This window comes from Caloenas nicobarica, chromosome 11 (genome assembly GCF_036013445.1).
Source record: "Caloenas nicobarica isolate bCalNic1 chromosome 11, bCalNic1.hap1, whole genome shotgun sequence".
NCBI classification, from domain to species: domain Eukaryota; kingdom Metazoa; phylum Chordata; class Aves; order Columbiformes; family Columbidae; genus Caloenas; species Caloenas nicobarica.
This window is the reverse complement of record NC_088255.1, coordinates 20,876,072-20,898,380: the sequence shown is the minus strand read 5'-3', so window position 1 is coordinate 20,898,380 and position 22,309 is coordinate 20,876,072. Positions and strand designations below refer to the sequence as shown.

The 22,309-nt window shown below is 48.4% G+C and overlaps 1 protein-coding gene across 1 annotated transcript; it reads right to left on the bottom strand.

The window, feature by feature from the left end:
- Positions 1-74: 74 nt before the first annotated feature.
- Positions 75-19,459, bottom strand: RAB7A (RAB7A, member RAS oncogene family). Its single transcript, XM_065642461.1, has 6 exons — positions 19,365-19,459; positions 4,333-4,393; positions 3,148-3,274; positions 2,227-2,445; positions 1,580-1,708; positions 75-1,418 (listed from the first exon to the last, which is right to left on the bottom strand). The coding sequence occupies exons 2-6, from the start codon at positions 4,383-4,385 to the stop codon at positions 1,323-1,325; spliced, it is 624 nt and encodes a 207-aa protein (XP_065498533.1). The 5' UTR covers positions 4,386-4,393; positions 19,365-19,459; the 3' UTR covers positions 75-1,322.
- Positions 19,460-22,309: the final 2,850 nt, after the last annotated feature.

Here is a 22,309-nt window from a genome sequence, read left to right as displayed (position 1 = left end):
ATGGTGACTAGACAGAGGAAAGAAAGCATGTTAGTGAAGAAAAAACAAAGTCAGAAACAGAAGTAAACAAGGAGGTTTGTTCTTGTTAAGTTTATTGGCATCATGTTTGTCTCTTTACAGAAGAGCTCAGCCTACGTACTAGAATGTAGACCTCTGGAAAACAGGTAGAAGGGCTCCATTTAAGCAAGCTACAAACGCAAGAACAAATACCAGGAAGAAAGGAATAGAGGAAAGGGACTAGATTGCCAGGTTTTTTCCATACCAAAAATCCAGATTAGCAGTCAGTAAGAAGAAAGGGAAGATTCATAGTCCAGGTCACTCATTGAGAAACAGCTACGGCAGCCCCGGTGGGAGAGGAGCTCCTTCCACAGCACCAGAGCCACGGGGACGCCTCAGCTCTGGCTCCTTCGCACACTCACTGCAGGGTGTCAGGAGTTAAGCAGTAGGGGAGGTGAACAAATGAGGTCATTTCATAGCTGTATTTAATTTTAAATCCAATAATCCAGTGTGCATATCAATGCTGTTATGCAAATCTGAGAATTTAAATACAAGGAAGCCAGACAGATTTTTTTTCCAGAAGATGAAGCCTTTTGGCCTCGAGACAAGAAGGCTTACATAGTTCATCTCTACTGTACAGAATACTGCCTCCTGCTGGACCCCGTGCTGCTAGCACACTGCAGTTCACAAGTGTCCTCCTCACTTTCCACACAATCTGTGTTTCAGTACTTGAACATGTAAATTCAGGAATTTTACACTAATTTATACATTTTTAATTGGTTGCATATATTAACATGTACTACAAGATTTTTCCTAAAGAAGCATTACATAATACATGGATACTGTAAAAAGATCTGATTAGTTAAAAGTAACAAGCATTAACAGAGATACATACAAAACTCAACCTAGTTGGACTGAGTGCTGAGCTTGCGATGAGCTATGGGTAACCAGCCTTTCCAGTTGCAGCCTTCACAGGGGAAAACACGAGACAGTTAAAAATGTAACTTGTTACACAGATTACCTGTAAACAGTTTCTCTCCATTGGACACCTGGAATTAAGATTCAGTTCCAAACATACATAAAGAGTTTCCATTTTAAACTAAGAGAAAGGTCTGTTACCATGAAGTGTGATGTGGATGGTGGGGGGATGTGAGCTCTGAAGTGTGGGACTCACAGATGCTCATGGGAGATGGGTGGATTTTGGCAGCTGGAGATGGAATTTTTTTTTAAAATTTTGTTTTAAACACAGAAGAGGGGCTGTGTGTTTGAAGGCCTAAGTGTGATATTCATTTGTGAAGGACTGTGCTCAACCCCTCCCTCTCCCCTCAGCAGCTGCAGCTCTCCGCAGAAGCCTTCACTCGGTCGTTCTTGTCTAGTTTGATGGGTTCGGGGAATTCATTGTAAAGCTCCACTTCAGTTTCCTAGTGGGAGAGAAGGCAGCAGGAATTAGTGCTGTGGTTCTACAGGCAGCTCTGAGTGTGCAAGGAGCCATTCTCAGCTGGGGAAGGCTGTTGGAGAGCACCAGGCTGCCCACAGCAGCCAGGCTCAGCAGGCAGCAGGAACGCACTGCCCCCCTCCCTACCTGTTTAAGTGCATTTCGTGCAATCGTCTGGAAAGCTTGTTCCACATTAATGGCCTCCTTGGCACTGGTTTCAAAGTAGGGGATGTTGTTTTTACTGTAGCACCAGGCTTGCGCCCGCTTTGTGGTGACCTGGGGGGAGAGAGAGCAGCAGCATCACCTTCAGCTATGTGGGAAGAGGGTTTTATTTCCAGGGCAAGGCCAGAGACTCCTTATACCCAGCCTGAGCCATGACAGTAGTTCTGATCTCATCAAAACTACAGCCTCAATACAGAGCACAGGAGACTGCTGCCACCGCCAGATACCCTCAGCCCCAGGGCAATGAGCACTGCACCCGAGGAAGATGAGACCGCAGGACAGACAGCTCAGGCAGGGACTTATTCCTGTAGGAGTTCCTCGGCAATTCAGGAGGAGAATCAGCTCCTCTCCTCACAGGGAGTCACTGCGATCCTTCCAGCAGCAGGCAGGAGCAGGCTGTGCAAAGGCGTCTGACCCCTCCAGGCAGGAGAAACTCTTCCCCAGCGGCACAGGACAGCTGAGCAGCACCCAGCACCTCCCACTCCCATTCCTCAGATAACCCTCTCCTGTTCCCACCAACTCTCCCACTCCAGCAGTTTGCTAAGAGGTAGCTTGCAAGTCCTGGTACTCACTTGTCTGTTTTCTAGGTCAATCTTGTTTCCCAGCACAACAAAAGGAAAGTTCTCAGGATCCCTTGGACTGGCCTGAATGAGGAATTCATCTCTCCAGCTGTCTAGGGTTTTGAATGTGTTGGGGGCCGTGACATCAAACACCAGCACACAGCAGTCTGCTCCCCTGTAGAAGGCAACTCCCAGAGACTGAAATCGTTCTTGTCCTGCTGTATCCCATATCTGGAGCAAAAGAACAAGGCAGGTAAACCAGCTCTGACATAGTCAGTCCACAGTTAAGGCATTCATTTCAAAACTTCCCACCAGGCACCTACAGCCCCCAGCCAGACACAGAGAAAACCCAAAAGGTGGGGAATCTCTGTAGGCACTAAGTATCAAGAGCCAGGAACACAGTTCTCAAGACGGTTAACCCTTTGTGTTCAGCCCTAGCAACATATCCCTGTTCTAGGCAAGCAGGACTTGGGGATGAGGATCAGCAGGTGATCTGCCTGCAGAACTTGGCTGCACTGAGGTACTAGTACAGTCCAAACACTCTCCTCTGCCTGCAACAGGGCTTTTGCTGCCTCACTGCCAGTCTCACCATGGCGAGATTAAAGCTTCAGATAGTGGAGACATAAGCAGACTGGCAGATTAATACTGTACCCACAGGACTCAGGGCAGCATGAGTAGTTGACCTAGGGAATCCTTTCCCAGCCCTTTCCAGTTCATGAATGTAGGGAAGCACATGCGTCTACCAAGATCTAGCTTACTGACAGTACCAAATGCTGTTTTCTTAAACTGGGCCTGGCAAAAGCTGCTCTTAGCTGAGCCCAAACTGACCTCTGCCTTCTCTTTTACACTGACTCCTGCATGGCTCTGGACTACACGGGAGCAGATCCTTCCACACACGCATGGTCCCTGCAGCAGGGAGCAGTTACTCCTTACCTGCATTGTCACTAGCCTGTCATCCACCATCACCTCTTTTGTCAGGAAGTCTGCACCTATCGTAGCCTTGTACTGGTTACTGAATTTCTTGTTCACATACTGGTTCATAAGCGATGTCTTTCCCACTCTGTACAGAAATACCAAAAAAAAAAAAAGGACAAGTAGGTTGCTTCTACAACAGTGTTTGAATTAACCACTCAACCAAGTGCCCTTCACCTTCTACCACAGCCCCCTGCCCTTTCAGCCAGGGAAAATGCACCAGCCTCTGCAAGAAGGGGCTTTTACAGCAACAGATGCTGAAGCAACACGTTGAGTAAGTGCATTAGCTACCTAAGGATACAAAGGATTACAATCTTGAGAAACCTTGTTTCCCCATCAGTAATCTGATCCTTGGTAAGGAGCATGCATCATATTATGATCATGAGGGCAATTTTGGAAGAAGATGAAGGGCCCCAGAGAAACCCACCAGAAAGTCATCTTCAGCCTCTGCAGGAGGAGGTGGAGGAACAAACAATCTCAGCTGGCAACAGCTCACACACACATCTATTAGGCACCCAGAGAGCCAGCTTACAGGCTACCATGCCCTCTCTGCGGCTGAGAAAGACTCTCTGATCAACAGCTTGCTGGGCACAGTGGTATAAATAAGCCTTATGTCCTGGGAGTCCAGTTACAGCCTGCACAGTAAGCAACCTGTAAGCACAGAGCAGACTCCTTGCTCAACAGCACGGAGCAAAGCCTTCCCCTGCAAGGGTCAGGCTCTAGCCAGGTCAGACAGGAGCTGAGCAGGTGGCTCAATAGAACCCACATCTCTGACAGAGGCAGAGTTTTAAGAAGTCACCCAAGATTGCTTACTAGTGGGGTTTTGTTTGGTTTTTTTTTCTTGTTTTAAGTGAAATGCTCATTTCAACACCACACTTAGCGTCCTTGCAGAAAGGCTATATCCAGTTCTACTACCGGAGTGGTCTGCCCGCTGCATCTCCCGTTTCACATTGTGACAGGACTTCAAGATATTAAACTGCAGGGACACACTCAGGACAGAGGGTGGTGAAGAGTTCTTAAAGCTCTCAGGTAACACAGCTGTCTCAGGCTGCAAAAATCACTCCTCCCAGCACGGATGGTTTCTTGCAGAGCACCCGGGTTCCCGCTAGGAATGCAAACTGGCAGCTTGAAGTCTCCTCCACTTACCCGGAGTCTCCAAGGATGATGACTTTCAGTAACACTTTCTTCCTAGAAGTCATTTTTTACACTAGAAAGGAAGAGGAACAATCCCATCATTAGCATGTCATTCCTCAAGGCAAAAAGCAGCAAGTTTGGAATCTGAGAAACCCCAGCCCCAGCAAGGACCCAGCGATGGGCAGAGCCCAGCACTCCCAAGACCAGACTCCTTCAATTCTCAGCTACTAACCAGGTGTTTGACCATTTCATAGGCAGAAGCATGTCAGACCAGCAGTGACAACTTAATACCAACAGGTAGATGAGCCAAGCGCTTGCCCTTTACAGTACTAAGTCCATTTTGGACCTTATTTCCAGGCCATTCTGTGGGTTTACTAGCCCAGGCTGTGTCCCTTAGCCTCACCAGAGGCAGTGCAGTAAAGGAGATCAACTCTCAATACAGACTAATTCTTACAGATGCTATTAAGTGAGATGTAAGCACAGATGTGCCTAACACCACACAAGCTTTTTTTTAATGCTGTTCAGTAGAAAAAAAAAAAAAAGGGCTTCCTCCACCTTTGAGGTTCAGCTTGGCAAACACTTTCTCTAGCAGCTGTGCTTGGTGAAGGTGTTGTGTTCCAAGGATACACTGTGGTTGAAACAGCCCCAACACAACCACACAGGTCAGCTGAACAGCTGAATTACAAGGCAAACTGCTATCAGACTCCACAGCTTTGCTGAGATCATCTGAAGCCAACTACTGCCACCTCACCTTGGGTGGAAGGACACAGCTACAGTGGCAAACCTCACAACTTTCAGTCTATTGCTCTGTTGGATGACGAGCAGTTTGTTCAGTTGCATCCTGCCATGGCTCCAGTCCTTTATAGGCAGGTGGCTCTAAATAGGCCATTAATGGTCCATCCAATTATCAAGAGTGAGCTCCTGAGATCCACACTCTTACTTACTCCCAGGTCTCCTCCAGGTTAGTGAAGGAGCTGGAAGTGCATCAGCTGCATTAGGCCTAAATACACTTCTGGATGTGCTTTAGCACAGTGAGGGCAAGTTCAAAGTCTGGTTATTAGTGGTTCTGCATGCTCTTCCTAGCACAAGGCCCCTCTCCCCACCTCTGGGGAGGGGATAGGACAAACCATTCTTAGGTGCTCAGACCCTGGTTTGGTACTGACTTGGTCTACAACACAAGAACTCCATGGCTTTCCCTGAGGAGCTCTGCAGGTTCTGTACAGCAAGAGGAGCCAGACAACAGTTATAGCTGTGCTACTTAAGTTCAAAGACCCTCGACAACAGTTTTCATGTATTAAGCCCCTATATGGGGTCTTGGATACCCTAAAACTCCCATCCTGCTACACCACATTCATTGCACCACACAACTCTGACTCTTCAGGAGCTACTCCTGAGTTTCACAGCCAAGGAGGCCTTCAGTTCTACAACAACATGGATATACACATCTAAGCAGCTTGGTCCTATGCATTTCCTGGGATATGCAACAACCTAAGCTGCTGGATAAATGCAACCCACTTCATCCCACCACTACAGGAGGCAACATGCTCCAAGCTGTATAAGCCTCTTACTAGATGCCGAGTCCAAGTGCAAAAGGCCTTAATCATCTCAATCTTTGAGTGTTATGACATGCAGTCTTCTAGACTTTGCCATCAGTAAGTGATGCAGAAGCCACCCTGTGGTGTACCTACAGCTACACCTCATTGACTGCTCCCACTTCATGCACCTAGTGATACATCTAGATGGGAAACACTGTTGAGAAGATAACAGCCAAGAGGCTGTTAAGCAAACAGCAGTGACAGGCCACCCAAAAAGCTCATGCTGTCCTTAGACGGTGTTAACAGATGCCCGAGAGCCTGCCCAGGACGGTTCTCCAAGTGTAAACACCTCTCCTTCCCAAGGCTCTCTACACTGGAGTGTGTTGCTCAATGATCCACTGGCAGCCCAGCTACACTGGCCAAGATGTAGCCAGCTCAAAGTTGTCAACAACCCCGACATTCAGTCCTGCTTCTGCTCCTGCCAAGATCCACACTCTATAGCTCACCTCCTTCAGAGTCGTGGGGAGAACAGCCTGTGTGAGCTCCTTCAAGCAGACTGCACCTCCTGTGTTTCCAGAGCACGTAGCACAAGTGACACTGGTGCTAACCAAGCCAGAGACTTCTGCAGCAGAATGAGCCCAGACAGAGCAAGGGAGCAGAGCTTACAGACAGCTGTGTACACTGAACTGTTATGGAAAACATCTGTATGAGTTCAAATCCAGTGTGAGAGTGACCTGTTTTCCTCAGGACAGAGGAAAACAACTCACCCTGAAGTGACCGTGCCAGAACCCAGCATGTCCTGCTTCTGTGTTCTTCAGTGTTTCCAGTATCGCTTGCCACCAGCTGCTGCAGCTCACTGCTTCCTGGTACTTGAAGCAGCTTTGGACAAGCTGGCATTACTTCTCCTGCTCAAGGAGGGATTTGCAGAGCCCTGAATTAAAACTTTAAAATCACACTGGATGCTTAGCACCCCAGTTCAACACAGCCTGAGGCCCCCCCTATGAAGGGAAGGGAAACTGCTCTGTCAGGTCTCATCACCTTGGCAGCAGCTCAGCTGAGCAGCCATGGGAAAGAAGCCTGAGTCAGAGGTGACCCTGCCTTCTTGTCATAGCTGACAGGCCACCCCATCAGTGTGAGGGGCTATTAGTGCCTCATGAACACCCGGCAGGTGAGACACTCCCCTTCCAGCCCAGGTGAGGCAACGGATATGAGCCACAGCACAGAAGGAGCTGCCTCACTTGGTATTTGGTGTGGGCCACGGGACAGTGAGGAACTCTGGTCCTGTTGGGGCCAGCGGTGGCCGCTGTCCAGAGTTCCCCAGCCCTGTTCTACTCAGCTTGATCAACACTGCTTTGAAGCCCAGCCAGTTGATGGGCCAAGCCCACTTAATCTTCTCATTACAGTTATAAACAGACCAACACTTCAGAGTTATTCCTGGTCCAGTAGAAGAGACTTTACCTTGAGAAGACACCACAGCTCCAGGTCTTGAAGGAACTACCAGTGTCTGATCTCTTGGAGCCTTCCCATAGAAGGAAACCCTTCTAAGTTTAAGCAGCATCAAGTTGCTCTCTACAGCACAACCATTGCTATTTTTCCCTTATCCTTACCATGTTGTGTGTGCCTGAGCAGGTCTCCAACAGCAGCTCCAGTTTTGTATCACTGACTTGTGCTAAACTGACCATCCCTACTGAGATTTTCAGTCTAGATGGACTGAGGACATCTCCATTGTCTTAAGTGGGGTTTCTTATGAAGCAGCCCAAAGGGCCAAACTCCTGCAAGGACAGGATACCCTGCCTCCTCCAATATTTACTTCCAGCCCATGTTTTTAACAAGCTGAGTACTGGAAGTGAAAGACACTGGTGCTCTCTGAGGGTCCTGTGAGCAAAGTCTTTGTACAGTGTCCTTAACACCATGAAAAGGATCTTGACGACTTCAGCTCATATTAATCCAACAGCAAATACATCATCTTCATGGCAGAGGACACTTCCACACACTGCAGTCCAAGTAAGCTCAGAAATACCTCAGCTGATCCTGGTTACCACATGCCATTTGCTGTGTCAGTAGAACCAGGTCTAAGCAACCAACCCCAGGCCACGTTCAGTACTCAAGGATTTGCTTGCCTGAAGCCACAAGCAAATTCATTATTCCCTTGTTAATATAGGTTGTTTCTCACATTACATGGCATTGAGTAGGTTCATCACTACCTTCTGTCCACATATACACTCTAAGCTATGCAGATCTCATTCCCGGTGAAGCTTGCTAGTACAAAAAACAAAAGGAGACCAAGTAGAATGTAGCTTGAGCTCACAAACAAAGCAGGTTTGAATACCTGAAGGAGCAGTTAGTCCACCTGAGGAGTTTCTCCATCCACAACTGCAAGAAACATTAAATTACTGAACTAAGCTGATTTGTAGGCTGTGCAGGGCTTCCCTCATGCTCATGCAAAGAGCAAGCTCAGCCTGAGTTGAGATCAAAACTGTGATAGTGCTGAGTCAGTGATATCCAAGTTTAAGACTATTTTGCACTATATGCATAGGCATGCTTTATGATATTTGTTATAATTACCTAGAGCAGCATCCTGTAAGAGTCACGCAAGCCCTTAAGATGGCAGTGTGTGAGCTCACACAGGGCTCACAGCCAGTCCCAGGAGCATTTCTGAACAAACACTTCCTTTTTCAGAGATATCATGAAGAAAAACCAGTTTGTTAAGATTCGATCCAAGACATCAGTTCTGTTTTTCCACTGTGTGAAGTCTCTCGGGGCAAAGTCACCTGCATGACTGCTCAGAACACAGCACACCCAGCCAGCCCTGCTTGGGAACCATCCGAAACCTCCCGTCAATTGGGAGACCAGTCAGCATCCTTCCTCCTCCTGGCTTAACTGGTGCCAGAAGAATGATACAGCCACCTCTAATACAGGAGAAGAGTCCTTCCACTCAATTTTTAATGCCTAACCCTCTAGGCAAACAAGCTGTTAACAATACATTGACCCTCATGAGATTAAGCCTGGGATAGCATGCTGTCTCCCACAGTAATCAAGTAGTTTAATCAAGTAGTTCTCCTGCTTGCTGCTCTGGAGCGTCAAAAACTGTTCTGTGAAGCTCCATAGCACTACAGCTCCTCAGATGCAAGAGCAAATAAAGCCTATGCCAGATCTAATTAGGCTTCCCTTGTTGCTTTGGAGTACAACTGTTCTTTCGCTTGCTATATTAAGACAGCTGCTTTAACTCAAAGCAGAAATAGATGGTTAAGGATTCCTTAGAGATGTTTGCATGTGTCAAGTCACAGTGCAAGCATTTTAATATTAATTAGGTTGGTGCACCAAGGAACAGTAGAAGCTTGCTTTGATGGCCCAACAGACTAGCTATCCTTTAACAGTGGGCCTTGCCAGAGGAACACCCGGTTAAGTTGCTCATGGGTAGTTTTACTGTGAAAGTAGCTAGCCTTGGGGAACAGAGGGGAAAAAGAAAATATATATCTCACCTCCACAGAAGTCAGCAGCTCATCCATGGCAGTTTTGAACCTGCTGACAAGCTGCTGGAGCAGCCCTTACTGTTGCAGCTTTGCTATTAAACAGATCAAGTCACAATCCTAACCAAGAACCAAAGCAGGGTTATGCAGAGGCTTAGAAGAACTGGGACATTTGACCAGGAGTTCTCCGCTCCTGCACCTACCAGCTTGTCATCTGCACCTTCTGCTAGAAACCAGCTGAATGCTGAAGCAAGACTGTTGGACTGCACCTTATTTACTTTGCTAGGGCTATCAAACACTATGCTGACAAGGTGCAAAGTGGTAGGTGAGCTAGTACCAAGCAGAGCTGAACTCACTGTGGCACTTACAAATACAGAGTTCTGCTCCTCTGTTCCAGCAGACAGCACAAGAGTACGAAGATGTTCCACAACAAGGTACATGTGAAGCTGAAGCTCTGCAGGTCTGTTCTGGGTGCAGCAGCTGATAAGCAGATCATTCACTTCTCCACTATATCGCAGGACCTTTAGCAGCAACACCCAACCGTGAGAAAGCCAATCTGGACAGAACAATACTCATCAGGGGACACCACACACTGCAGTGGGCTCACCACAACGACCAGACTGAGCAGAACACAGCCACACTGGAACACTGGAAGAACCTTTTGTCCTGAAATTAGCTAAGTGCATTTCTGACACAGAAACGCCACCTCCGCTCACTGTTCTCTCAACACAGGGGAGGCTGCAAAGCATTAAGCCTCTGTACTACAGCAAAGAGCTATTTTTATTCCCCCTCTCAATGGTTCTGCATTTCTTCAAGGAAACTGAAGCTGGAAGAACGATTCAGGGACCAGCTCAGATTGAACTAGTTCCTTCCCAGAAGTTCCCTGGCATGTTTGGCACCTCAAAAGGTTCTGTCTGCTTAGAGCTTCAGCCACTGAAACGAGATGCTCACAGGATATTGCTGTTCTTACAGGATCAAGCACAGACTGGCACTTATCACTTGCCCCATGGACAAACTGTACCCTGCCATGATTTATCAAGCCAAGTTTAGCTGAGGCTTCAAGTAGACACATGAATTTGTTCCAGTTCAGCTACCCTGAAAATGCAAGGCCTCATCCTGAGGAAGGGCGGATAATCTGCGATTGCCATTAGTTGACCAAGATCGTGGTTTCCACTTGCAGATCATCCAGGTGGTCCAGACACCCTTTGCATTGAAGCCTCCATCTCCTATTGCAGTATGAACTCAAGACAGAGCTGAACAAGCTTTACCAATACAATGTAATAACAGCTTGGTTCCAACTACCTGGTCACACAGACATTGCTAACACAGGTGTCTGCTAATGCAAAGCTACAAGTGACAACCTGAGCAATTCAACATGAAGGTCTTCCTGAGACCAGCAGATAACCTTTAACATTTGCATTTTCCTGAGATTTTTTTTGACTGCTACAGAGCCTCCGTATTTTCCTTGCCAAACTTGAGCGCTCTACAAGTGGAACAAGTGCCTGGCATCCTCATACTGAGGACTGCTACAGAAGCACACAAAGTTTTAACAGCAAGGTGAGTCTTGCACTGGCAAGAGCTGCACAAGCAGGACAGCACCCTCTCCCACTCCTGTGACAGGTCTACTAGTAGCTCAGCTTCCCCAGCTGGCTGGAAGATCCCATCTAGGAAATCCTCACGTTTAGTGGGGACATGCACTGGCTTTGGCCTTAAAAAGCAAATTATGAACATCTTGCCATTTGGGTTGACAACTTGCAAGAACTGTTATCTGTAAATGGGTTGATTTTTAGGGCAACGGGCTCCTCCAGTCTACCCAGTCAGAGGTGTTTTAGAAAGGGTTTCAGGCCTCACTGCTGCACTGCAGAAAAGCAAAGTGAAGCCCACACCAAAAGCAGCCAGCAAGATATTCCTGTGCCAGCTTTGCAGAAGGGTGCACTCTGGTTGCTGCTGTATCAGTAGCATCTCCAAACTGCTTTCCACCTCCTTCCTCCCCACACATCTATGTTCTAACCAACATACTCCCTCCTCCTGGTACCCAGCCAAGAGCTCAAGCACAGCTCATCGTCCTCCAGCAATGCTGCCTGCCACATGCTGCAGTTCCACCAGGAGCAACTTCTGTCCAGTTGGTGCCTTTCCCAGCCAGCCCTGTGAGGCAGAAATTACTTCTGCTCAGGAACCCTCAACTAAAAATTAATTTTTGAGACCTCATGTAAAACATTCTATTGCAAGTTGTCAGGTGGAGGTATGCTGCCCAGCACCTCCCACTCAAGAGTCCTAAGCCAAAAGCTTCACCTTCTTAAGAACAGCCTAGAGTTTTAGATGTTTGCTAGCATACTGACACGGCTCAGATCAAAACAGAATCTTAAAACATGTTTCAGTACCCCAGAGGAATTGGTTTTTTAGATTACAGCTGTTTGCAGTAAGTTTCCACCTTCACTTTGAGGGTGGAGCTGCAGCCTCCAGGGCCAGAGGAGCTGCTGCAGGACCAAGTGTAGCTGAGGAACCAGCCAGCTACAGCTCAGCCACCTGGCTTTGAGTTCAGTTCAGTGGCTGCCTCAATGTGAGTCAAAAACTGGTGTGACATGGTGTTAACAGCCAATGGAGCTGGTCTATGAGCTGGCTACCAGACAGATGGGAGACCAGGCCCCACACACGTACTCTGCTGCATCCCGTTCCTGCATAACAGTTCAGTGCTAAAAGGAGAAAATTATGGGGCAACATGCAGCTTTGGGCAACACGTAGGAAACCCAGCTAAAAAGCAAAAGTTTTGGAACAGTTATAAGCAGTGTGATCAAGGAAGGTCCAGAGCCAGTGCTGGGGAAGACACTCCTTTCAGTGGCAATAAGTTTTTAGCTCACCAGACACAGCCTCAGTCCCCAGCTGGAGGCTCTAGGACACATCCCTGCCAGGGGCAAGGGCTCAGAGCTCCTTGCCAGAGTCCAGATGACACAGGGAAGGCAGAAGCAACACTGCTGGTGTCCAGTCGGAGCCATGCCTGCAGTGGAATCACAGGATTTGCACGTGAGAAGGGGTCTGGTCTGCCCTGCCGAGGTCTCAGCTCAGCTGCACTCTGTTCGAGCTGCGAGCGCCGAGATCCAGACAGCTCTGCATTCCCAAGAGGCACTGATGCACATGATCAGTCAGGCTCAAAGCCCGAGTTCTCAAAGCCAAGTCCTCCAGTCCAAGCCTCACTGATTCACTGCCCTGTTACACCTCCCGGCGCTTCTCCAGATCAGGGTTGGTTTATGTCTGCACAATGTTTAAATACTAGATGTGGAACTGAACAAGTTCCTTGCTCTGAAGCAAGACTCTAGAGAAGTCCAAACTAGGACTAACCCCATACCCAGGAAAGAATAAATCTAATCTAAAAAACTAATCTCTACCAGTTTAGATAGCCCAGCAGCCACCTTGTCTCAAGAAGAGATGTTGATCTATGTGGTTTCAAAGTGGGAACAAAACAAGCACAGAAATGCCTTTGCTTACAATACCAAGGCAGATGTGTCTCTGCATGTTTAGTCAGACCTCCAGCATGGTTAGGAGTGGTGGGAAAGGTCTGGAGGTCACTTCTTGCTTTCTACAAGAACGCTACTTTGCCCAGACTGCTGCTTGGCCTAAGATTGCAGCAGCACATGTAGGCTCTGCCAGATGATAAATGGCCTGAGACAAAAGGAGGGAGGGAAAGGAGTTCAGAAAATGTCCCCAATTGTGCTGGTCAGCCATCCTGGATAGATCACTTTGCTCCTCAGCAACCCAAGGATGATCACCATCATCTCCACAGGAGGCAGCAGGTATTTGAAGACTGCAGCTGTGTGCAGGACAGGAGTGCAGAAGGTCCTCTTAGAGCTAGTGCCACACAGAAACAAGACCAGGATTCCCAAACAGAAAACCAGGGCTAGTAAAGTGGTAGTCTTCAGGTTCTGGGAAGGCAGCTCTGTGAGAAAGCCATACCCAGATGTTTCACTGAAAGCTGGATGTTCTTAGTCCATCAGTTCCTCCAACAGCTGAAGAGCCCTTATACCACAGGAGATCTTTCTCTCAGGAATGGGCAGACATATACAGAGCCCTTGCAGGCTGATAGCAAGTGGCTGAAGATCTTCGGCTACCCTTCTTTTGGAGGCTCAAGTTATGTTGTCACTCAAGAATCAGTATTGCTCTGCCCCCACCTCTCAGAAGGAAGCCGTTCCCCTGTAAATCCTACAGGATTTCAGGTAGTTCCCAGTTGATCTTCCCCAAGGATCAAGCTGTTACAAGAACAGGCATGCTTGCTTTAACACCCTTCCCCCTTTATCAGATCAAGCTCGACTTCCCCTATTCTGCCCTGGGGGAGACAATCTCAGGATGTGGGAGGAGAGTTGAGCGCATTGCTGGCTGCTGGGAGACACCAGGCAACAAGCCATGCGACTTGACTAAGGGCCTTGCCTACGCAAAGCATTTCAGCTCTACCAGTACAGCTTCCATGTTGCCATGCCTCTACCAGAGCAGTCTCCTCGGTGGAGAGCTGCCAAATCAAGCCAGTCAAATCCCATTCTTCTAACTGGAACACGGCTATAGCGCCCATACAGCCTGGTTTATACAGCCCCGTCTGTCAGCCTTTGGCACGCAGCCACCCAACCGTTTCAGTAACCCCTGTACGAATATAGACAGCCCAGCACAGTTCTCACATCAGGCCATCCCATTGAACATAATTCCCTCCTTGCTTTCTACAAATTGTGCACAGTGCCAGGGCCAGCTGGGTATTAATCTTCATGTCCAGAAGATAAGGCTGACCAATTCAAAATATTGCAAGTTAGCCAGGCCACTAAGAAACAGTAAAGTTGTTAGATCCTCCCCATATCTGACAGTATTTTTCAAGTACTCAGATTAATTCCTAGTTTTGCCTACAGCTTCCTAAGGTTTCACACATTCCTGTCATGCTTTCAGTTTTAGAAACACAAATGGGAGGTGTTAGATAACCTCTGCAGTGGTAAGCAAAGCACAAACCTTAGACCTTGTCAGTGGTAAACAAGCCTTGTTGACCTACTCCTGGCTGCCAGCTTCCACCAGTTCCTAGAAGCTGGGTAGGACACAAGGGACTGAATGGAGACTTGGACAAAATTCCAGGTCTTCAGGTCAAACAATGGTTCTCAGGAGGCCTGTGGGACCCTGTAGGTTCAGATGCAAGAGTGAATGTTGTCTCTCCTTCAGCACCAACAGCTTGACAGAGGAAATAGGACAAATATCATGGGACATCCTACTGCCACACAAGTAGATGTGGAGCAGGACAAGGCCACCACTAATGGCAAAAACTCCCATACATCTCTTCCAGGAGGTCCTGTTCTCAGTAGTGAGGCTTCCTCTAGGGACAGGCTGCAATCTAAGAACTAAACCTTGATCTGCGAGCAGAACTCCTGATCCCACACACACTCACCACCTCTTACTATGCAAATGCAGTTTGCAGAGCAGGAAGGACAAGTATTTCAGTAGCAGTCCCAGGATGGGAATGTAACAGGGAGCTCACCACAACAGCTGAGTCAGCACCTACCAGGGAATTCCTAGTGTGAAGACTCAGTTTCAGACTCATACTTCATACCCTTATAGTTCTTGCACAGATCCTGCATCACTGCTTCACCAGTTCAGCAATTCTCTTGATGAAGCTCCATAAAGGACCAAAAAAACTTCACTGAAGTGACTCGCACAGTGAGATTAAAACAGCAGTGGTAAAAATGCATCTTCTTGTTAGGGGGAAGAAGATCGGGCCTAAGTGTGCCTCAGTTACATCCACCTCGTTACTCATGCTTGAGACACCGTTCCCACTGCACCAGTTTGGAGTTCAGTTATCGTTATCTGCGTCTGGGAGGCAAGAGGAAGAAAGAGCTACAGAACCAAATGACTCAGCCCACTTGAGGGAAACAAGCACCAAGCAGGTTACTGTTCCAGAGGACACTGCTTCCCAGCTGGAGAGAGCTAAAGGGTTCAGCATGGACTCGTTAAATAAACCAACAGCCCCTGCAACCAAGGTCCAGGCGCTCTGGCCTGGCAGCCTCTGCCTTCACTTCTGTGCACCATGTCTGCCAAGTGACCCAAGTTACAGCAATACAGACTCCAGAAACACACTGTTTTCTTAACTGACAATATAAGGATCTACTCAATTTCATTTAGTAATTTCTATTTGAAACTCATGCAAGCACAGTTAGATACAATTAGTCACCTTAAGTCAGCATTTTAAATAGTTACCGAGAGGCAAGAGCAAAAAAAAAAAAAGCTTTCACTACATAAAGTGCCTTTAAGTTATACAAATAGGAATCTGTGCCACAAGTTTACACTCCAATCACATCTCGGAGGCAGTGCGCCCCTCCTGAAGTTTCACTGCCCTGTGAAAACAGTCCAAGCCTCAAGCATAGGTTCTCTAACAAAAGGAGTCAAGGCCATTTGGGGTCAGCTGTAAATCACCCCACTCCAGTGGCCTTGAGGATCTTGCCTCCCTTCCCTCACTGACTGTGAGTTAGCAACAGTGGCACAGACACAGCTTCCCCGCAGCCGGAGCGCTCGGCGCCGGAGAGGAGGAGCAGTCTCACAGGAACAGCGCAAACAGCAACAATGACATCACCCCGGCACATCTCCACCAAGCAGAAAATGCAGCAGCACGCCGGGTTCGAGCACTGCATCCCCGCGCACAGAGAGCAAAAGCAACAAGCAGGCTGGAAGCCAGCGAGCAGCCATGTGACAAGGGGTATTCCTTCACCACCTGCTATTTCTGACCAGCACATGTGGAGTCACTGACCTTGGGCACTCGTTTGGAAGTTTTCTTTCCCTTTCAATGCACCTTGAATATGATCTTCAATAGAGCAGCTAACTGCAGAACTGAAAATGGTATGTTAACTGTTGTCATTCCATTAGTTACCCATATCTAATCCAGCTGTGAGATGCACAGCCCATGCTTGGGTTGTCACTGCAGAAAGTGACCCTTTTATTCTCACAATCTGCTGTCACAACCTGATCACACCTGCAGGCTCACTGTTATACAGCAGCTGTAAGAGATTTTAGGAAGCTACAGAGGAGAAATCCAACTAAACTCCAACTCATCAGGCAATTAAACTGCAATTATCAAAACAACGCTGTGTAAGGATTAAGTACCTCCACATCTGAAGGACGCAGGATTGCTGTCAGACCCCAGCGTGCTAGTGCCCAGCCAAGTTCAGCCTTTAAGGTCTTATCTGGACTCCCTTCTACCAAGGCAACAAACTCTAAATTACTCTACAGTTCTGCAAAGGAATTTTAGGTCTGTCAGGCCCCAGTAACAAGGGCTTAAGAGCAGTTCAGGCCACAACTGAGGAGAAGACATTAGGGCACACTGGCAGCATACAAGGTGAGGGTTCTCTACGTGTTTATCGAATGCTCAGTTTACTTCAGTTACTGAAGAAATTGGTTTAACAGCAGGGACAGCTTCCAGTAAGTATCTGTGAGCCCACACATCCACTGGTTTTAGAGAATGTAAACATCCAAGTGCCCCATTCCATAGCCTTTATTCCCAAACCAGGGCTTGCCAGACACCCATCTCACAACGCAGCATTTAATAATGCACCCTAATCAAGCGCAAACAATTTTGTTTACAGCCAAATGTTAAGTTCTGCATAAACTAGTCTCATTTTCACAGAGAAGTCAGACCAAAATCCCATGCATGTTAGAGACAAAGCTATTTATAGTTCTGCACAGATGGTTTGATTGCAATTGTCATGTTTCCTCAAGGACAGAGATTTGCTCTGACAGGTAATTCACACAACTGTCCAACACAAGAGTCTTAAAACAGGAGCTTTAAGAAGGTGCTGCAGAAACTGAATCTGGTGGCCCTCTTGCCTGCATGCATTCATTTTGGGTAGTAAACCAAGCAAAGTGGTATCTTCCCTCAGAGAGTTCAGAGTTTGAGCCTACAGCAGAGCTTGTATGTTTTCCACTTTGGGTTAAGGCCTCAATGGTGTCACTTCTGTATGCTGCTCAGTACAGAATTTGGTTCCGTGGCTTTAGCAGGAGGGCAAGGATGCCTGTAGTGTAGTCTCTGCGACATAATTATTTAAATTCTTAACTCAGCACCTTTGCCTATTAAGATACAACTCTTAATGTGCCATGTTGAACTATCAGTAGGGTATTTGAGCCGCATGACACCACAGGGAAGAGGAGAGTTTAACACAGCTACTGCTTTGCACCTTATCACTTACATTTCTCACTGCAGGTTAGAAGAGCAAGAAACTGTTATTGGATTCCAAAAGTTTTGCTTATTGAGGGGTCAGATTAACCCCATCCTACAGCTTTTTTACACCAGAAAAAGAGCATTAACGTATTACCACAAAAAAAAAGAAAGCACTAACACTTGAAACTAACAGAATTAGAGCTGCTTTGGATTCTGAGGACTCGGGCCTGGTGGGTCTGCTCATTAGCTCATGGAGGGCAAGTCATGTGTTCAGTCAGCTGTTGGAAGTCACAAGGGGGAGAGGGGGGGAAAAAAAAATAGAGAAACAAGCATACTTGTTCTTCCTGAAAAAGTATAGCCATGAAGCCCTGATTATTTAACAAGGAATATTCAAATTACTCCACCCACTTTAACCTCAAGTGCAGCTACCGAGAGAACAGGGCGCGTTGACTCTGGCAGCCTGGCTCTACTGGAAGCACAGCAAGGCTGCAGCTCCTACCACATGGCACCAGCACCACCACAGCCCGTGAACAAAGTACAGCCATAAATATGCCTTTAAATCACAGCCAGCCAAGCGCTGTGGAACAGCTGGTTATGTACTATTCCCCTAAAAAGAGAACTCTCCGGTTCCCCCAGCCCCAATTCCCACATGGACACGCAGAACACGAGGCACAGGCCAATGGCAAGAACTGGAAGATTTAACGCTTCCATATTGGCAATCGCCAAACAAAGAACTGCTTGCTTACAGCTGGGAGGACTTTGTTCCATCATGTGTTCCCCATTTATGTATTAAAAAAATCTCACACACACATAACAGCTCTGCTTATCAGCAAGTAGTTTTAGTTTTCAGGGAGATACTTCCCAAATTCCAGCTTTGACTCAAAGGGTTTGGAGTTACTGGGCAGGACGCACTCATTTTGAAGCTGAGACTACCTCTCCTACTTCAGATTAAGACAGCATTTTTACAGTTGTTTTACTACAAAAGTAATCCCTCTATTTACAGGGAACAGAATACAGTTGTCTTGAGTACAACTAACAGTATAAATATTTCCATATTTATTAGTCTATATATACACCCAGAGACTAATAGGGTATCTATCATTTAATTTACCTTATTATACACTCACAGCCAAAAGCACTTCTAACATCCACTCCAATACTCCTCAGAACTGACTCAGGCTTTACACACGCTGAGAGCGACTTTCGCAATAACTGCCAGTCTCCAGCCGCCTGTTTTGTCACATTAATCGCTCCCGGGGCAGCCCGCTCATCTTAAAAGCGATACCCACCGACCACCCAGAGCGACATTTCACCACCCCAAGGACCGGCGCTCAGGCCACCGGCCGCCCAAAAGCCGCTTTGGGAGGCAGCGACAGCAGCAGCTTCACATGTCACAGGCAACACGCTCCCCTCCCCGGGAGACACCACTCCGGGCCTCTCTAAACCTCTCAGCATAGGAGGCTCCTACAAAGGCCTCGAGAACGCGCATCTCGGGAAAGGCCCGCGCCGAGGAGCCCGTTCCCGGGGACACCCGCCCCGGCCCAGCCCCATTGTTCCGAGGGCAGCGCCGGGCCCGGCCCGGAGAGCTCAGCCCCGGCCGCCTGACCCCGCCACCGGGGCGGCCAAGCGCCGCCCCACCCCGGCGGGCCGGGCCGCGGGACCGGAGCGGGGACACAAAGGCAGCGCCTCCGCCAGCCCTACGGAGGCAGCCCCGGCGGCGCCCCCGGCCGCGGGGAGTGGCCCCGAGCGGCGCCCCCCGCCCGGCGGCTCCTGAGGCCGGGGCGGAGCCGCCGCCGCCCCCCCCCCCACTCACCCCACAATCCCGCGGAGAGGAGATCCCGATCCCCGCGGCCCCGGCGCCCCGCAAGGCCTCACCTGGTGCGTGTCCCGCGGCGCCCCCCTCACCTCGCTGCCGCCCGCCGCTCGCCTCGCTCGGCTTTAATGGGCCCAACCGCCTCCCCGCTTTCACTTCCGCCTCCCCCCTCGACAACTTCCTGTCACGGGGCCTGCTGCTGGCCGTGACGTCAGCACGCCGCCCGGCAGCGAGCGAAGGGGAAGGAAAGTCACGTGACCGCGGGCTCCCGGCCGCCATCTTGGGTCGTCGAGGGGCTGCGGCCTGTGCGGGAGGGGACAGAATCACAGAATGTCCTGAGCTGGGGCCCACAGGGGTCACCGAGTCCGACTCCTGTCCCCCCACAGGTCACACCGTGTGTCTGAGGACGTTGTCCAGTCTCTTCTTGAACACGGTCAGGCTTGAGGCTGTGACACCTCCCTGGGGAGCCTGTTCCAGTGTCCAGCACCCTCTGGCCGAAGAACCTTTTCCTCATGTCCAACCTGACCCTCCCCTGGCACTTCTTCCTGCCATTCCCTGGGTTCTGTCATTACCATGGCCGTGGGGCTGCGCTGCCAACAGCCACCAACAATGGGCCCTTCCCCAGGAAACAGATGGAGAAATATTCCTGCTTAGGATGAGGGGACAAGGGCACGAATCTGTTCTTTCAAACCTTTTTATTTGCAACTGTGATCTGGAGTGAGGTAACAGCAACCACATTCATCAGGGAAAAAAAAGTAAAATATGGTAATTTAAGATACATTCAGTTTGATAAATCACACAATAACCAGTTCTAAGATCAATAATGCAGGCAAGTGAAATGAGGCTGTGTAAACTCTCCAGCACTTTAATACATGGGAGAATAACCATCCTGGTGGTGCACAAGAATTGCATATTTTCTAGTCTGCATGTTGGCAGCAAGTTCATTTTCTTATTCAGCAATTACTTGAATATTCTCTTCTGTTCATCCAAGTCACGTGACTTTGGGGTTTTGTTAACCTGTGAACTAAGGAAAGCAAAAAAATGAAGCAACCAAGGGAAAAAAAAATAGGTTCAGAGCTCATTAAAGCAATAAAAGAAACAAAGCTACTTACAGCTACATTAAAAAGAAAATCAGTTCTGCACAGCACAGAGCAGACTGCTTCCAGCACAGAGGGATGCAGCACTGGCAGCACTCCCCTTTGCTCCCCTTTGCTCCCCTTTGCTCTTCCTCCTGTCCTGAGATGAAGCTGCAACGTATCATTAAGCAAACGCTTCACTCCTCTGCAGGTAACGCAGCCTCCCCGGGTGTCACCTGGAAACCGGGAACACTCACCTTGGAAAGATGCTGCAAGGTTTGGTTTGTTGATGTTTGCAGAGGAGTTGGAGATCAAGAGAGCGATGGTAGCCCAGCAAGTGTGCGGGGAAGTCATTGTCACGGAATCACAGAGCAGTTTGTGTTGCAGGGCCCTCCCCAGCTCCCCCAGGGCCCCCCTGCCATGAGCAGGGACATCTGCACCAGCTCAGGTTGCTCAGAGCCCCGTCCAGCCTGGCCTGGGATGTCTCCAGGGATGGTTCATCCACCACCTCTCTGGCCAACCTGGGCCAGGCTCTCACCACCCTCAGGGCCAACAATTTCTTCCTCATGCCAGGCTGAATCTCCCTCCTTTAGTTTAAAACCATCACCCCTTGTCCTATCTCAACAGGGCCTGCTAAAAAGTCTGTCCCCATCTTTCTTATCAGCCCCTTTTAAGCACTGAAAGGCACAATAAGGTCTCCCCGGAGCTTCTCTTCTCCAGGCTGAACAGCCCAACTCTCTCAGTGGTGCAGGAAGCAGTCCAGCACACTTTGTTTCAGTAACCTGTGAAAAAAACCCTGTATTCCTTATCGGACCACTTATTTGATAATATCAAAAACCCAATGAAAACCCACAAAAAGGGATCAGTTTGACACCTAATGCCAGTCATTATCAATCACTAACGTTACTCTGAAGAAATCCACTCTGTGCCTTTGAGGGACCTTCACACAGGTGAGCGGATCCCTGAGGCTCTAGTGACTGGTCTTCAGAAATTTACCAGTGCGGAAACCTCAACCTATTTCATGCGCTAATCCCTCTAAATCAGTAAGTAAGAATGTCTCCAGCTTTGATTTTCTGCCCTTTGTGACATCTAATCTCTGTTTACTAATCTTCCTGATCCAATTAGAGACAATAAAACGTGGTACGTCTTGCACCATCTCTTTGCATTTGTCCCCGAACCGAAAGGAATCCTCCCATTCTCAGCAGAGCCAACAGAAATGACAGGGATAGAAAAACACTTGCTGGTCGCTGATTTTGGAAGGGGCTGCAGAGAGGCCCAGCGAGCACATCGCCGTAGCTGTGGTACCTGCGAATCCTCGGCATTGTCTGTGAACACGATATTCCCCACAGCGCCTGATGCATTCACCCTCTTCCATGGATACACAGCTACCTCACCTCTGGCCATCTGGGACATTAAACGCTTGGGGACAACCTGCTCATTCCTCCAATACTTATCCAGCGTATTTCAGCTCTTCAGAGTCCTGCAGACTTTCCTCCTCATCGCTGGGTGCAGCGTGGGGACCTTTCTTGGTGTCTGTGCCCAGCAAGGTGACAGCACTGGCCCACGGTATCTGCCTGTCCAGAGATCCATACGTGGAGCTTCCTCAAATTATCATTATAATGATCTAACTTACTAAAATTAAAAAGGGGAACTCAAATGCAGTAAATACACAATATCTTGCTTTAGTACTTCAAGCTTTGTCATCCTTTGGTTTATCTTATCTAAATCAGATTCACCCTGTTCCTGCCGGCATTTTGTTCATTAGAAATCTGCTATTGCGTGACCATGTATACATTTCTACTGGCAAGAGCACAGCTGCAGTCTGTTGCCTGCCCTCTCCTCTAATCCCTGCCTGCAGTACAAATACCGCTCCGGTAATCTATTAATGCTTTCACCTTTGCAATCCTCAGCTAATTTTGAAGTCATACAGC

Bases quoted from the DNA above. Each gene is read 5' to 3' on its own strand.
- RAB7A (XM_065642461.1), bottom strand. From the start codon at position 4,385: ATGACTTCTAGGAAGAAAGTGTTACTGAAAGTCATCATCCTTGGAGAC. The intron at 2,446-3,147 runs GTAAGGAGTAAC...CTTTTGCTCCAG, and splicing joins ACAGGCTAGTGACAATGCAG to ATATGGGATACAGCAGGACA. The intron at 1,709-2,226 runs GTGAGTACCAGG...CTCTCCCCCCAG, and splicing joins TTGACCTAGAAAACAGACAA to GTCACCACAAAGCGGGCGCA.